The 16,401-nt window shown below is 47.4% G+C and overlaps 1 protein-coding gene and 2 long non-coding RNA genes across 3 annotated transcripts in view; 1 reads left to right on the top strand and 2 right to left on the bottom strand.

Annotated features, from left to right (window-relative positions):
* LOC309335118 overlaps positions 1-6,469 on the bottom strand; it is a 47,720-nt gene extending 41,251 nt beyond the window's left edge. The window contains exon 1 of the long non-coding RNA XR_014153363.1: positions 4,430-6,469. This is a non-coding gene — a long non-coding RNA (uncharacterized lncRNA). The remainder of the gene's footprint in view (positions 1-4,429) is intronic.
* Positions 1,057-4,786, top strand: LOC309335171. Its single transcript, XR_014153419.1, has 2 exons — positions 1,057-1,525; positions 3,497-4,786. It is a non-coding gene; the product is annotated as an uncharacterized lncRNA (long non-coding RNA).
* Positions 6,470-9,528: 3,059 nt separating the features above from the next.
* Positions 9,529-12,222, bottom strand: SOCS3 (suppressor of cytokine signaling 3). Its single transcript, XM_081851154.1, has 2 exons — positions 12,004-12,222; positions 9,529-11,545 (listed from the first exon to the last, which is right to left on the bottom strand). The coding sequence occupies exon 2, from the start codon at positions 11,474-11,476 to the stop codon at positions 10,859-10,861; it is 618 nt and encodes a 205-aa protein (XP_081707280.1). The 5' UTR covers positions 11,477-11,545; positions 12,004-12,222; the 3' UTR covers positions 9,529-10,858.
* Between the last annotated feature and the right edge of the window lie 4,179 nt (positions 12,223-16,401).

The raw sequence follows: 16,401 nt of genomic DNA, 5'->3' as shown, positions 1-16,401 counted from the left end.
TGAATGAGAAACAGTGCTGCCATATGATGTTCTAGTCAGCCAGAAGTACTGTAGTAGTTGTAATGAATTTCTTGTGCTGTCTGACCTTGTGATGTTGCTGCTAAACTCCACCCACCACTCTTCCAACTGCGTGTGTGTTGAAAATGGTTTTGTTCTCTGTCCCCGGATTCATGGGAAACTCACGGCAATGTTTGCAGGGTGAGTGTCTTTTGAAGAAAAGCACACTGGTGATTGAAAAGAGAAGTTTGTTTTACAAGAATGCAGGTTGAGAAAGAATTAAAAGGGTGTAGCAGCCAGCACTGCTTCCAAAGTAACACCTATAGAAAAGTATAATTTAACACTTAAGGAGAACCAAACTGTTCTTCAGGCCTCCCATATACAAACACAGTGATCTTGAGAGGGTGTGCTGCACTTTCTCACAGGTGTATCCTAATAAATGCCAGAGAATATAGCAATGTGCATGCACATTGATATCATGCACAGCTTGCATCCTGGTCAGGTTACATTAGGCAGACAAGCAAGCATCTCACGGCACCTTAAAGGCTAAGAAGTTTATTATGTGGCATAAACATTTGCGGACTAGAGTACAGATGCATTAGCAGGGCAGCAGAATATCATACAGTTCTGTGAGGAAGAAGGAGAAGGAAAAAAGCAAGTGATAGAGAAAGGAGGAAGAAATAGGAAAGGAGAAAGTCTGTTGGAAGGAAAAGTAAAATAAATAAATGAGCAAGCAAAGTCTCTTGTTACAGGTGCAGGTTGAAGTGTGTGTCAGATCTGGAAAAGTTGACAGCCACTGCTCTGCATTGTGAAACTGATGTATGAAGCTCTTGAGAAATTATGTGTCCCGTGGGCAGTCTTGGATATAGTCTTAAGAATCCTTTCATTTGGTTAACGTCTGTTAAGTCAGTTTTAGTAGTTGCCCTTTGGGGTGTGTGGTGACCCTTTCAGGGGCGGTCTTTGGTCTTTCAGAATTCAGCAGCACCTTGTGCAAGGCCCAAAATTTGCTCTCCCTGCCCCTCCCCCTCCCGCCTATCCATTCTGTTCAATTCACTGTTACAGTTGTGGTGCCCTGCGGCGCCCCCTAGGTTTGGTGTCCAGTGCTGCCTTAAATCCACCTCTTATATCCTAACCTAAACTATAGAAGATGCAGCTCATTAATCATAGAATTATAGGTTTGGAAGGGACCCTGAGGATCATCTAGTCCACCCCCTGCAGTGCAGGAATATGCAGCTGTCCTTTATGGGGATTGAACCTGCAACCTTGGTATTATCAGCACCATGCTCTAACCCACTGAGATTATCCAGCCTGCTAACAAAGCTGTAGTAGGTGTCTATAAGGAATTTACCCATTAAAGTATAACTTGTATGTGATAATTATATCAAAATATACATCTTTTCATTATTGTCATATGCTCTAGATCAGAGGTAGCTAATGGGGTGACCTTCAGACTGCAACTCCTATCATCCCTGACCACTGGCCATGCTGACTGAAGCTGATGTGAGATGTAGTCTAACAACATATGGAGGTCACCATGTTTTTTTTTAAAAAAATATATTTTATTAAGGGTTTTCTTGTTTTACAGTGTAAGTGTAATGCCTCGTATTTTTTTTTCCCCCGTGTAACATTTTTACAAATCCATTTCATTTGTTGAGGCATTAGGGGGAGAAGAAAAAAGAAAAAGAAAAAAAAGAAGAAAGGAGGGTGGAAGGAGGGGAGATGGATGGGGGTGGGGTGGGGTAGCGGTGTTTCTATTATGCTTAATGTATGTAGTTTGGTGTCAGCGTGCTTGTGTTGTTCACTTGTGTTCCTTTGGTGGTGAGAGAGGTTGGGGTTGGCCTTGGATGTGATTGTTTGTTTGTGATTGGCTGTGGTGATCTTTGTTTTCGTGTGTGAGTGAGGTGGGTGGGTGTTTTGGATCAAGTTAGCCATATTGATTTGTATGCTGTTGGTTGATTATTGTCATTGTCCTGTTGGGCTGTGTATGTGATAAAGGGGAGCCATACCGGGGTGAAGGTGTCTTCTTCTGTTTGTCCCCGTGTCAGTTTCAGTTTGTTAGTTAATTTTTCTAGTAGGGCTGTTTCCCATACTATTTGGTACCATTGGTCCATGCTTACTCCTGACAGGTCTCTCCAGTGTCTGGTTATGGTGTTTCTGGCTGCTGAAAGTAGGTGGGTTATGAGTTCTTTGTGGAGTAAATGGGCATTGTTGTCTTGGAAGATGTTTAGTAGGGCCAATTCTGGGGTGAAGTCTAATACTTGCTTTGTTATTTTACATATTTCTTGTATGGCTGTTGTCCAGAATAGTTGGATTTTGGGACACTCCCACCACATGTGGAGGTATGTGCCTGTGGAGGTGCACCCTCTCCAGCATTTTGGTGAGGTTCCTGGGTGTATTAGCGCTAGTTTCTTTGGTGTTAGGTACCACCTGTAGGTGAGTTTCAGTGTGAGTTCTTTTCTTTTCGTTGATATGGATTTAAAGGGGGGTTTAGACCACATTCTGGTCCATTGAGTGGGGTTAATCTCATAGCCTATGTCATTCTCCCATTGTTTTTTGATTGCGTCTAGGGGATTTGCGGGATTTTGGAGTAGTATTTTGTATATTGCGGATACCATCCCTTTACCATTTCCCTTTGTTGTTAGGAGGAGGTTTTCAAAGGTTGTCAGGGGCCTAGTTGCTGCTGATTTTACTGTTGGGTTGTTTAAGAGGGCATGTAGTTGGTGTTGTGTTAACCAGGGCATTTGGGTGTCTTCTAGTTTGTCTTGTATTTCTTGTGTTGACAAGGGTTTGTTATTTTTATAAAAGTCTATTAGGCGATATAAGCCTTTGGTTCGCCAGGCTTTTATCTGGAGGTTTTGTGCTGCATGGTGGAATAATGGGTGGTACGCCAGGGGGATTAGTGGGGATGGGGTTGGGGATAGTTTGCCTATTTGTGTTTTCCATGCTTTGAGCATGGTCTGTGTGTACCTGTTAAGTGTTGTGGGAATTTTCTTTAGTTTGTTTGGGAGGAGTGGGTATGTTGTGGTGCAGGTATTTTCAATTGTGTCCCTCTCTAGGTGTACCCATTGTTTTGTCTCATCTTCTAGTATGTATGGAATTACATGACGTATTTGGTTGGCAATGTAATATGCTTCTATGTTGGGGATTCCCCATCCTCCTTCTGAGGTGGGGAGGTGCAGGTATTTGGGGCTTATTCTTGGTTTTTTATGTGAGAAGATGAAAGAGTGTAGTTTTCTCTGCCAACTGCGGAGTTGGGTTGAGGGGATCCAGATTGGGAGGGTTTGGAATAGGTAGGTTAGTTTTGGGAGTGTGATCATTTTGATCATGGCTATTTTGTCTGAGAGAGTGAAATTCGTGTTATTCCATCTCTTTAGGTCTTTGTTAATTTGCCGCCACAGGGGCTTGTAGTTGTGGAGGTACAATTTGTTGAGGTTTCTGGTTATTTGTACCCCTAGGTATCTGAACTTGGTGTGGCAGAGTTTTATTTTGGTGACTGGAGGTCACCATGTTGGCTATCCCTGCTGTAGCGAGAACACTACCTTGTTTGTGTCATTGATGCATGCCTCATTTATCTGAAACAGCCTTTTTCTGAATTACCCATGATGTGTGATTGGGTTTTTTTGTTTTTGTTCCTCTGTTGATTCAGAATAAAAGCACATGAAGCATTTTAAGTTCAAACATTATGACCAAGGCCCCTTTTTCTATTAAAGCAAATTGGCAGTCATTTAGTAATGGCCCTTTTAGAAACCTCTGTGAAGAGCAGAATCAAAACTGTCAAAATGCCAACCCTTTTCTGGCCACACATCTGGAAAAGCTGAAGAACTTCTCCACACCTTGCTGCTATTATGCATTCCATGGGTAAGGCTCCTTTTTCTCATCAGCAACCTGACTCTCCCCCCTCCACCCCCCCTTCAATATGACAGCCTTATCAACCAAAGCAGAGTTCATTTGTTCTTTCCAGGAGATGATCACACAACATAATCTTGACCCAAATAAGGCAGAGCATGAGAGTTAATATGAATTTTGCAAAATCTCAGTCTGGGGTAAGGTGGAGAATGAGTAATGAGTGTATGATTAAGTTCTGCACATGCAGCAACTTTCTCCTTGTTCTATTGGGTTTGCAATCTAATTTGCATGCAATTGGGTTGAATGAATCGAGACCCACTTTTTTAATGTTCAAAAGGGCTGCCAAATAATCAGGTATAATTCTGGAAAGTTTCTGTTTTACTTTCTCAGAACGTTGAGCGACAGGAACTGGTTAATTGTGTAAAGCGCTAGATAAGGGCTGTGCATCCTGCATTTGGTAGAGATACTTTTCCTGTTGGGACAGGGTATTTCCTGCCAGCGAAACCAGGCCCAAATATTAATTTCTCTGTTCAGCTGAGCTGCTATACTTGCCAACCCCCCCCCCCCCAATCAAGTAAACTCTCACCATTACGACTCAAATTCTCTTTGTTCCCAGAGCTGGTAAAGAAGTAAGGAAGGGAACTGCGACTTACTGACACATTCACCAACACATTTCCCTATATGATGCAGGAGACATTTCTGGGGAAAGCATGAGGCTTGTGAAACTTCTGCTTAAAGGTTTGCTGCTCCTCCAGCACGTCATTGCTGACTGGGGAACGTTCCAAGAAACGAAAGGCACTCACAAAGCTTCCCGGACTTTTTGAATCAGCAGCTGATTGCAGCAGTGTGTTGGGTCCTGAAGCAAAAGGGAAGCGTAGCAGCTGAGGGGACACGCGATTCTGGGCTGGGGGAGAGAAAATGAATTCCAGGCAATTGCGACTAATATGGTGAGACAGGACTGGTATGTTGTGCACAGAGCACAAAGTTTGCATTCTCCAAGTCAAGGAACCCGGCAGGCTGAAGTGGGAACGACTCTCCCAGCTTTGGTGGTTCTTAATGATTACTGTGAATGTCTTTTGGGGGGAATCTTGTAGGTTCAAAAAGGGCATTTTTGTTTAGCAGATGGAACAGTGTATGTATTGTGGCCTGCTCCCTGGAAGATGCAGGCCGGCAGTAAGAGACTGCTTCTCATATGTACCATGCAGAGTCCCCTCCGAGGGACCTACAAATTGAGGGCACCCCACTCGACTCTCTCCTCAGATTGGCTGCTTCATTTTCTCCCTCCTCCTCCTCTCCCCCTTGCCAATTAATCACTTCATTTTCATGGAACAGCCAGGCCCCTACCCAACCGTTTCCATGAATACTACCCCCTAGATGGCAGTCGGGGAGCAAAGGGAGCGCGAAGGCCTCTCATTTCCTGGCACAGGCCAAAGAATAAACAGTGATATTCCAGCCTTTAATCCTGTTGCCGTGGAAACCCAGATCCCAGCAAGGGAGGAGAGAGGGGGGTGTGCCGGTCAGGATCAGATGGCACTGACGCTGGGGAGCTGGGGATGTGCCTCGGCTGGGCCTGGCATGGCGCCACCGGCCTTGCTGCGCCTGGACATTCTTGACATAGCTGTAACTCCGACTGGGAATCAGGGTTTCCTGGCAGGGCTGGGACAATAGGCCAGAAGGGCTGGACAGGGGCAGGGCTTAAAGAGCCCGTGCAGCGATTCTTTTCCTTTCCATTTGCCCTGCTTGGGTGAGAGGGAGCCACAGGGCTAGAAACACAGCAGCCATGCCACAGGCTGGGGGAAAGGCCTGACTCCATGTGTGTCTTCCTTCCTTTTTTCTGGCTGCTTCCTTGTTTCCCTGGCCAAGCTCCTGTGCTTTTTAAGACTTGCATGACAAGCGCATATTCAACCGGCAAAGTGCAGCAGGTTTGAGGAAAGCTTTATCACAGAACCTTTGGACCACCCTTCAGTATTTAAAGGCACAAGAGGCAGCTTCCCAGAAAAAAACCCTATTCCCTCCGCCGTGGCCTAATGAAATCATGTTTCACTTGGGATTAAATTAGAGGGGAGATGTGATCTTCTTTGAGAGAACTGTGTGGTTTCCCTGAACCTGGCACAAACCTATGATATACACGTGCCTGTTCCCCATTGTGAAAACCATTGCTTCCTCTGTCCACACCATTGAATCAAGAATTAGACTGCCAGACTGCTTCTCCTGTCTGCAAGGAACATGTTTGCTATGCTCAGATGTCATATATTATTAAGGAACCGATTGATTATTAATCTGCTGTGTGTCTACGAAGTGTGGATTAATCCCCTGCTTGATTAGAGGCTGGAGTGTGTATTAATTCCCTTATGAAGTGTCCATCTTGCTATTTCGGTGTTCAAGTGGATGTTCCTTTATTGAATTCTCATGGGACAAGCCAGTGTGGAGTAATGGTTCTGGATTAGAACCTGGAAGACCAGCATTCAAATCTCCACTCAGGCACAAAGGCCACTGGGTCACTTTGGACTAGTCACTGTCTCTCAGCCTAACCTACCTTACAGGGTTGTTAGGGGGATAAAATGGAGAGGGGAAGAAGTGAGCCCTCTGTAAAAAAGGGAGGATAAAATGTAATAATAAATAAGATAATTCATACATTCATCCCCATGTTATGTTTACTCACATACACCTCTGTTTCTTCCTCCATTCATATTCTTTAATAACAAGAAGCTAAAATAAACTGAAAATCTTACCCCTCCCCCCATAAAATTAATTACACCCAAACAAATAAATCTTACTCAGCCCGAAGACTTGGAGAAAGGAATTGTCCTCTAAAGATGTGTGTGTGTTCATGTGTTCTTTCGCACAAAACAATTTTAAATCACATTTTGAAGTTTGGTGACTGCATTTTTCTGGCCTTTTTTAAGGATGTGGAGAATGATTCCTAGTCTATTTAGAGGAATACTGCCTCTGACAGTGGATTTAGAACATAACCTTATCTACCAGATTCAAAGCCTGATAACATTTATATAGCTGCAAATTTTCCAATTCAGCAGAAGATAAGTCAGAAAAGGCATCCTTGGCCTTGTCAGCCAGCTCTTTCCCAAGTCTGTTGTAACTGATCAGTGCTCCAGGCACGCTGCTAAGCAAGCAGGGAAGGAGTAACAGGTAGGAGATTTAAAGGTATATGGAGGTTTCCTCCGCTTTCCTGGCAACCTCAATTTCAAGGGAATCAATCAGCCTGATTTGTGGGTGTTTGCATAATAAAGTAACAGTGAACAGGTGAGAGAGAATCCTTTAAGGATGGATAGAATCAACAAGCAGCTGGAGGAGAAAGAGAGGAGAGGGCTAAGAAAGAGCTGTGAGTGGAGGGGGGTCCTTTTCCCAACTTCTGGACTGCTTGGGAAACCCAGCAAACCTGCTGTACCTGGAACTGGGTGTGGAGAGTGCAGCTGAATGGGACACAGCCTTGGGCAGCCTGAGGAAGTACCATCCACCTTGGGCCTGCCCATAAAAAGCAAGTCTAGAGTGAAGTCTGCTGTTTGCAGGAACTCTTCTTGATGTGAGGCCTTTGTGGGTGAGCTGAGTGTTTGTCTGTTGTTGCTACTCTTTTGAATACTGCTTAGAGACATTAAGTGGTATAGAAATTAAATAATCAAATCAAAATGAAATCAAACCGCCACATGTTTACCTGAGTGGTGATGGTGGTAGTAGTAAAGGGGGTCGGGTAAATGCCATAATAAGCAGGGGCACTCACTATTATGGGTAGGATAGGAATGGATTGCTTTCTGCATTAGCCAAATTTTGAGCTACTGTTCCTGTGGCTGGAATGCACAAATAGATTAGGGAATAAGTTCCAGGAGTTCATTGTGCTCTGTGCACACTAGTGGCCATTTAGGAAAAATAAATAAAGGGGCACCAGCGGAAAATAAATGGTTTGTGTGTGCATTTAAATGTATCATCATGAGCTTTTAAAGGAAGAAAGTAAGTTGTGATGAAAGGACAGGCTGGCGAAACCAGAGAAAATGAACTTTGAAAGTGGCACCTGTCTAATATGCAGAGTTACAGAGAGCAATGCAGAGAAGGTGGGGAAGATTACAACTTGGTGGGGTGTGGGCAAGAAACACCCGTCAACCATGCCTGATTCAGTTTCGTGTAAAGTAGTTTCTATAGGTTTTACCTCTACACTGTGTTTACAGAAGGCTGCTTCTTTGTCATTTGTTGATGAAATGGGAGATTGGGCTTCTCCCTCAGGATTAATCCCATTGTGTAATCCACAGAGGTTATGCTTGTATTAAGGTGGCTGCACGCATAAACATAGCACATCATACACACCTGAATGCACAAGTGGGAAAAGGCCAGGACTTCTGCTGGACCCATCAGAGGACACCTCTTCCACTCCCATTTCTTTAACAAATACCAGAATGATAAAGCAGCAGCCTTTTGCAAACACAGCGAGGGAGCTGACAGGCAGCCTGCACGTCCTTCTGCAGAACTTTCCACTGCCCTTGAAAAGCTCCCCAAGCTAAACAAGCTATCTTATCACACCTCCCAATGGTCCAGCCATAAGACACCAGGAACTAGAGCTAGATTTCCCTCAGCCATTGCATGAAGCTCCGCTGAAAGTTTATACACCCAAAGGAATGTATCTTTTTGTGTGCTTGCTTCTGGGAAGCATGGGTGTGTTTGCTTTTGGCGCTTTACCTTAAATGACACAGTAGACAGGCAAGTTGGGGTGCTGTATCCTGGCCACGCCTTTCACACTGCAGCACCTTCTCATATGTCCTCCTATGAACTTCTTTCTAGTCCCATTCCACCTGGGCCAGGGTAGGGATGGGGGAATGGCTGCAGGAATAGGGAAATAGCTGGCAGTGACTGGGCTCTGTGCTTTCAGACTGCCTGATCTCTGCTTCTAACTTGCTCCAAACAGCAAGCTGCCTTGATCCAATCACATCAGATCACTGGTCCATTTCGCCTGAAAGGCTCTAAGCAGATGATCTTTTATACCACCACCAGGGATTGAACCTGGGACGTTCTAACACTGGAGCCACCAGGGATTGAACCTGTGTTCTCTGTCTCTGAGCTAAAATCCCTCACGTGCCACCCTGTCGTCTAGTAGCTGGTAGATCTTCTGCCCTTGCTTCAAAGTGTTGCACCAGGAGCACAAAAAATAGCACTACATGCAACAGCAGCAGAACCTTGACTTCAGTCACACAGCAACACTGCTTTACTGCTGTTTCATAATTGCGTGTGCTTGAAGACAAAACTGTGCTGCCATCATAAGTAGTTCTGCCCCTTGTACTCCCAGTACTGTGCTTTAGAATTAACCACATCTACCAGAGAACCTCCCTTCCTAAGCAGAAAATTGTGGACAGTCATTCCCAAAGTGCATTTTGCATGCTTCCTGCAACATGACTGCCCCAGTATTCAGTAATTAATGGTTGCAAAGAGATGATACCTTTCCTGACAATAACTGGGACCCTGCCTGGCCAACACCAGCATGAAGAGTTCCCTTTTTTTACACAAGGATGCTGCAATGTAGCTGCCTGCCCTTTCTAGCAGTGCAGGACTATAGCAGAGATTATGGCATCTCCTCAACTTTTCTAATGCTATTACGAGGATGGCAGAAGCCATGTCCAGGATGCATGTATCTTTTGAATGTTTGGGAGTAGGGTGGAGTGGGAGAAAAGAGAAGATAGTCAAGCATTTCATTTAAAAAATAGTGCCTTTTATTATAAATTAATGAACGTCATTTTTAAAATCCATTGACTATAAATATAAATAGATGTGCAAAGTTTTCTTCCAAGTTTGATTTTTTTGGTTGAGTATTCAAGCATGTCTAACAGCCTGCAAGGCTGAAGGGTGGAATCTTTATAAAAGACAGAATGATATATTTTTTAAGGCAGGTCTGTAAACATTTCTTTCTGTAAAAACAAAACCTCATCTGCCCTTCTAAAACCCTGATATGGAAAAATAAGATGAACACACAAAATTTTGGTTACAGTTTTTTTGGTTTTTCCTTTTTTACAAAAAAATAATAAGAGTTCCAGGTAATTCTGTTGTTGCTACATTCCTGTATGTTTTTCGGTTATTCAGTGCGATTTAGGGCCCAAGCAAATCCACAGCCTCTCTGTAGATACAAGACCATTTTTTGATGAGCTGAAAACCCAAGAATAAAGGCAAGAGATTATCAGTCTGGGCGCAGGAGCCAAAGTTGAATAACGCTTTAGGGGAAATGGCTAGATCATTCATTATCCATTTAGGTTTTCTAAAAGCAGTGGTGCCAATTTTGTAAAATGATGTCCTCCATTGCTTGCACAGAGAGTATATGGCATTCCCCCATGCAGTGTGCAGTAACAACCCAGGTCCATGGGATCAGAGGATGTGCAGTTTGTTTTAAGGCTTAGTCCCCTGTATGGATGTGCGGCAGTTCCTCTGAGGAAGAGGCTTTGGATGAAAAGATATTCTGCCCCTCCAGGAGGTTGAGAGAGGTAAAGATGAATAACAATATAAAAAGGTTTCCCCTTAAAACTGAGGAAAAGTCGGTCTTCAGGCACTAGCTGGATTCCAGTGCATTAGTTTCATTGTCTCTGCAGAATGGTTTTGGTCAAAGGTTACTAGAGGTGGTCTGGGCCAGTGCAGAGCAAATGCTCTTTGAAAACTGTCCATGGGTTAGGGAGGTTTGCAAACCATTCTGATATGCCCAGCACAAGCCAGATAAACACAGTATTTACTGGGCTGTAGCTGGGAAGGACAATTGTGTGAAGGAGCAGCAGCCTGTTCCATAGATAAGCACCATCATCGGTCTCTTGCACAGAGTACCCCAACCACGGGCAAACCATCCAGAACAAACAACAGCAAGACCGTCTCTGTGCTGGGCAGAGGCTCCTTGCCTGCTCCATGCCCCAGTCCCTCTTATTCCACAAGCCAGAATGGGGAAAAAGTCTCTTGTCTCGCCCTGTAATCTTGTTAGCCATCCTTTTCCAAGTCCTGTCCTTGTGCTTGTGTGGTGGGCCACCCCCACTGAAGAAGCCACTTAGAAGGGAGCGTCATATTGGTCCAGGAATTCTTTGATGGGACCTGGGAGCTGGGTCATCTTCTCGTACGAATCCAAGTGCCCGTTGACCGTCTTGCGGCACAAATGCTGCAGGGTGGACACATTGGACGAGAGAGGGCGGCTCAGCACCAGCGGGATCTTCTCCCCACCTGAGTAGATGTAGTAGGCACGTTTGGGGTGCGGTGCCTGCCCTGGCTGTTGCTCGGGGAGGGGCATGTAGTGATGGACCAGCTTCAGGACGCAGTCAAAGCGAGGCACGGGCTGGCTGCTGTGAGGGTCGCTCTGGAGGGAGAAGGTGCCCCCCTCGCATTGGATCCGCAGGTTTTTGGTGCCCGACTCAGTCTTGACGCTGAGGGTGAAGAAGTGCCGCTGGTCCGAGCTGTCTCGGATGAGGAAGGTTCCCGTGGGCTCGGCACTTAGCAGCAGGTTGGCCTGCCCACCTGTCACCGCGCTCCAGTAGAAGCCGCTCTCCTGCAGCTTGCGCACAGCGTTCACCACCAGCTGGTATTCGCTCTTGGAGCTGAAAGTCTTGAGGCGCAGGCTGGTGTCCAGCGGGTGGCTCATCCCGGCGCTGGGGAACTTGCTGTGGGTGACCATGGCGCAGGGAGCCAGCTTTCCGAGCGATCGGGGCTGCTGCCGGGTGCAGCGGCTTGCTAGAACACGGACCTGGCGAAGCAAAAGAGCAGGTGTTAAAAGACAAAGGGCAGCTTCTCCCCGGCAGCTCCGGCCCGCAGGGCCCGGCCCACGCCATCCTCCTCCCCAGGCAAAGCGAGGTTGCCAGCCGCCCGGAAACCTTCCGAGGCGTTCCCCCGAGTTGGTGGCTGTGTCCTTGAGCCAGGCTCTGAAGCTAAGTGGCACCCCGGCTTGGGAGACCCCTAGGGGCGAACGACCTCTGCTCTCCGTCCGCTGCACGTCGGAAAGCTCACCCCCGCGCCTTGCCCTTGGCTTCCCCGGCTCGCTTTTGCCTTTCCATGCAGGCACCTCTCCGGAGCGCACGGTCGAGCGAGCGCCCCATCCCGTCTACGCGCTTCCAAAAGCCGAGCACTTGGCCGGCCAACTACGCCAGAGAGAGGGGGGGGGAGATTGGGGGGGAGGGGGTCAGCTGCGGGTCGGCGCTGGTTTACCTGGGGAGCGACGAGAAACGAGGCAGCGGGAAGCGGGGCGCCGGCAGCGCACGGCTTGTTGGCGAGGCTTTTGCAAGGGAAGCGGGAGCCCCTTTGGCTTTTGCGCGCTTGGCTCGTCCTAATTGCAAAGCCGCCAGAGCCCCTGCTGGAGGTTTTTATAGAGCATCCGCCAGCCCCGCCTCCGGGTTCCAGGAACTCAGCTTCCTCGCGAGCGCGCCCTAGGCAGGCAGCCAGCGGCCAGCCCATTCCGGGCAGTGAGGCCTCGCTCACCACCCTCCCCCCCCCCGCCGCCGCCTCGGTCCTGGCCGCGGCTGGAGCCCACCGCTTGGTTGAAAGAACTAGGAGGAGGGGGTCGAGTCACGTCTCCCCCGGCCAGAAAGGCTCGAGGAGGCTCGCGGCCGGGGGCAGCCACGTGGAGTTGCTCCGGGAAGATAGTCGGGTTCCGCGGGCACGCGTGAAAAGAAAGAGGCTTCCACGCGGGGCATTGGTGCCCTGGGTGGGTGGAGGGCGCACAGCACACGTCTGTCAGAGTGGTAAAACCTCCCCACCACCATCTGTCCCCCGCGATAAGAAAGTCCTTCCCATAGCGAATGGGACGGGCGCTATAGGGAATCCTATAGGTTTGTGTTTGTCGTGCATTAGGAAGGGAAGTCCCAGCGGGGCTAGTAATTTGCAGCGCAACCCTAACCCTTCTACTCAGAAGTAAGCTCTGTTGAATTCAGTAGGGCTTACTCCCGGGTAAATTGGGTTAGGAGCGAAGCCTCAGCTTTCTTTATAGGCTGCGAAGGGAGATGGGTGAAGCAGGCGATTTTCCTGGAATTTGCTTAAGACTAAATGCATTCTTACGAACAAACGATGAAGCCTCCAGGATCAGACAGAGGTATCTTATCTAGCCCAGCCCCCCCACCCCCCCACTAACTGCTTCTGGGGACTCCAAAAGATCAGCATAATGGCAGTAGCTTCCCCCCCCACCCCAATTGCCTCTCAGCAGCTGGTATTTCCCTCCCCCCTCCAGTTCAGGGTAAAGATCCTGACGATTATTCACTTCTAACTTAAATCAAACCACAGCTGGTTTTGCAGACCTTCCAGTCAGTGTTTTGAATTTCTTAGAAGACAGCCGTCATTTGAATATTGAACCCAGAAGTCAGATTTCCCAAGTATTGAAACTCCCCTCCCCCCGCTAGTTCCCCTTTCGTATTCCGCTAAACCCAGGTAAAAAAGGGAGAATCCGCGGGGGGCCCCGACGGACACTAGAGGGCGCTCTTTCCGCTCTGGCTGGGATGTAGCAGTGACGTTCGCCGGCCTCTGTTACACAAAAGGCAAGGGCTTGTCAGGTCACCGCAATGACACTACTTAGAGCACAGAGATCAAACCTGGGAGCTTTCTGGCATTGACGCAGTCTTCCAGCCGAGTTTCCTTTTGGACATTTGTGTGCTGCAAACCCATTTGCTCCTGGAGGTCTAGGGTTGGGACATGGAAAGTACTTTCCCTCTGTAGCTGATTGGTTTCATCCTGGCCCTGGAGGTGGTGCTTCTGCATTGAAATCCTGCCCAGGTGCTGCAAAGCATCTCTTCTATCTCAGTGGACCTTGAGAAATCTCCCTATTTACATAACTCAACATAGTTAGTCCAGTAGCATGCACCATATTATGTACATGGGTGCTTAATATTGTAAACAGGTCACTCATATACCACAAATTGGTCTCTAGCAAGAGGTTGCTGTTTTTTTTCAAACTCACTGGATTTTCCGGAGAAATGATAAATCCAGATTAAATATGGGGGGGGGGGGAATAAGGGCTAGCATTTTGATGCCAATAACATTGTGTAGACAGTGCAACAAACAAACAACAACTTATATGAAAAAGTATGCGGGTGGCACTGTGGGTTAAACCACAGAGCCTAGGACTTGCCGATCAGAAGGTCGGCGGTTCGAATCCCCGCGACGGGGTGAGCTCCCGTTGCTCGGTCCCTGCTCCTGCCAACCTAGCAGTTCAAAAGCACGTCAAAGTGCAAGTAGATAAATAGGTACCACTGCAGCAGGAAGGTAAACAGCGTTTCCGTGCGCTTTTCTGGTTTGCCAGAAGCGGCTTAGTCATGCTGGCCACATGACCCGGAAGCTGTACGCCGGCTCCCTTGGCCAATAAAGCGAGATGAGCGCCGCAACCCCAGATTCGGCCACGACTGGACCTAATGGCCAGGGGTCCCTTTACCTTTATCTTACCAGCAACTCCATGATAAACACCCCTCCGGAAGCACATTGAAGCTGCTTTGGAGCTCACACAGCAGTTGGGAAAATTTGCTTTTTGCTAGCCATTTCTCTCCACCCTCACTGCCCCTCTGTGGGTAAAAATGGGAGCAGGAGATAGATTTCAAGGAGGCTGAAACAGCAATAGGATCCTGTTAATATAACAAGCACCCGGTATCATATCCCTGGTCGACTGCTGGTTTTCTGTTGCACAACTCCTTTCTTCAATGCTGCAATTAAAATAACTTTCCCCCTCCAGCTAACTCACCCACGTATCTGCAAAGCAACCTCAGGGATAAACATAAACATCTCTTAGGAGAGCTAAAGCATACACAAAGCATCCAGGGGAATCCTTTTTGAGTAGATAGTTCCTTGTGCCGCTGTCACTCGGAAGGCATTTTCTCAAACTGAGCTGGATGATGACAGAACCATCTAAGTGTAAATGTTTTAAAGCAGTTGCTGCTCTGGAGAAGGTGTTCCTCCCTCCCTCCATCCCATCTCCCCACTGCCACCCACTTAGCATTTTGTAGTGTTTGGCAGAGTCTCTTTGGACCATGGAAAGATTTGGGGTTTAATTGTCCACAGAGTTCTAAGCTGTTTGTTGTCTTTTCAAACTTTCCGAGGGCTGCATTCCACCCTATCCTCACTTGCCCTTCCCAGAAGAGCTTCAGGGAAAAGAGGCGAACCCGTGCCGAAACGTTTGGGAACAAGAAGGGCAAGAACCTCTCCCCCTTTCTTGTCTTGATTCCGTGCCTGAGGACTCAGGGAAACAGGTCAGGTTACTGGATTAACCAATGACTATACGTGCTGCAGCTACAGTTCTTAAAGGAAGGAGTTGGTTTTGCAAGAGGAACAAGAGATTGAGGTAGCCTCCCTCCTAGAATGATGGACTCCTTTAGGCCAGCTGCTGGAATGGGTGCTTAGGTCAGCTGCTGGAATTTTCCCATGATGACATGAGAAATGTGATGTGTGAGCTGGGACAGCAAAGGAGTGCATGGGCTGGAGACTTTTTGGTACAGTGGTTGTGCAAGAGCCACTTGGTGCAATAATTGTGTTTGTTGCAGGGATACCTGTGATCCCACAGTGAACGCATAAAGCAAGAAGGGTAGGTGTGTGGCCCAGAATGCTAGGATATATGTACTGGGTTCTCCCCAGTTGCCTGGGGTTCCCCAGGGCATGCCCACTGGGGTTATAGAGATGTAAAGCTGCCCTTTGCAATTCAGGTATTTACTGCTGGAGGCCTGGGGCAGCTCTTAGGGTCTTCTCAGAAGATCAGTTTTAATAGCACAGTAAATTCACAGTTCTTACGTATTTGCGGCATGAGATCCAGATGTCTTCCCTCAAGGTAGCATTTCTTTACATTTTTGCAACAGTCAAACTGCAGAGGGGGATGTGATTTCCTAACACGTTTGTGCAAGCGCTGTTTGGAATACTGCTACACAAATATTACAGTCACCATCACTAGTGTTAAATGTCACAGTTCACCTCCCCCCCCCCACTCTTGTGTAATTTTGTGAAAAAACAATTAAAAAATAAATCAATGTTGTAATGCCTTCACCTCTTTGTGGGTGTGCGTTTTCAGTGCTACTGGAGCTCTGCAGTGTTCAATGAGTGATCATTGAAAGCAATGCTTTTTTTCAGACGGAGCGTGCCATAGCGCAGTTCTGACACCTCTCAGGTGGACGCCATTATGGGCTGGTGCTCCCCCGCCCCCAGCTGATTCTTGTCTTTACGTACTTCTGAGAAGTCCAAAACGAACATTTCAAGTCAAAATGGAAGCTGGCCAGTGTGGGCAAGTCTACACTTTATTTTAGATCTGACTCCACCTAGCTCCTAGCCACGATTGGTCAAGCTATGGGGCAGGGGCAATTCGTATTTCCTTTTCTTCAATGTTTCCCATGTAGTGATGGAGGGCTTTAAGCTTTCCAGCCAGGCCTCTACCATTGCACACGCATGCATGCATGCAAGCACACACACACACACATTTGTGCAAGGGCCCTTCCAGCTCCTCTAGCCATCTGCCTGAATCTGAGAGAACGAGGGAGGCAAGGATACATTTATATGATCTGCACCAGAACCAGGGGCAACCCCCAAACCAGGGAGACAGCTTGCAATGTGCTGCTCAAACTCTTCCCCCCCTTTTTTTAACATCCT

This window comes from Podarcis erhardii (genome assembly GCF_964252035.2).
Source record: "Podarcis erhardii genome assembly, chromosome: 2".
NCBI classification, from domain to species: domain Eukaryota; kingdom Metazoa; phylum Chordata; class Lepidosauria; order Squamata; family Lacertidae; genus Podarcis; species Podarcis erhardii.
This window is presented reverse-complemented; position numbering and strand designations above follow the sequence as displayed.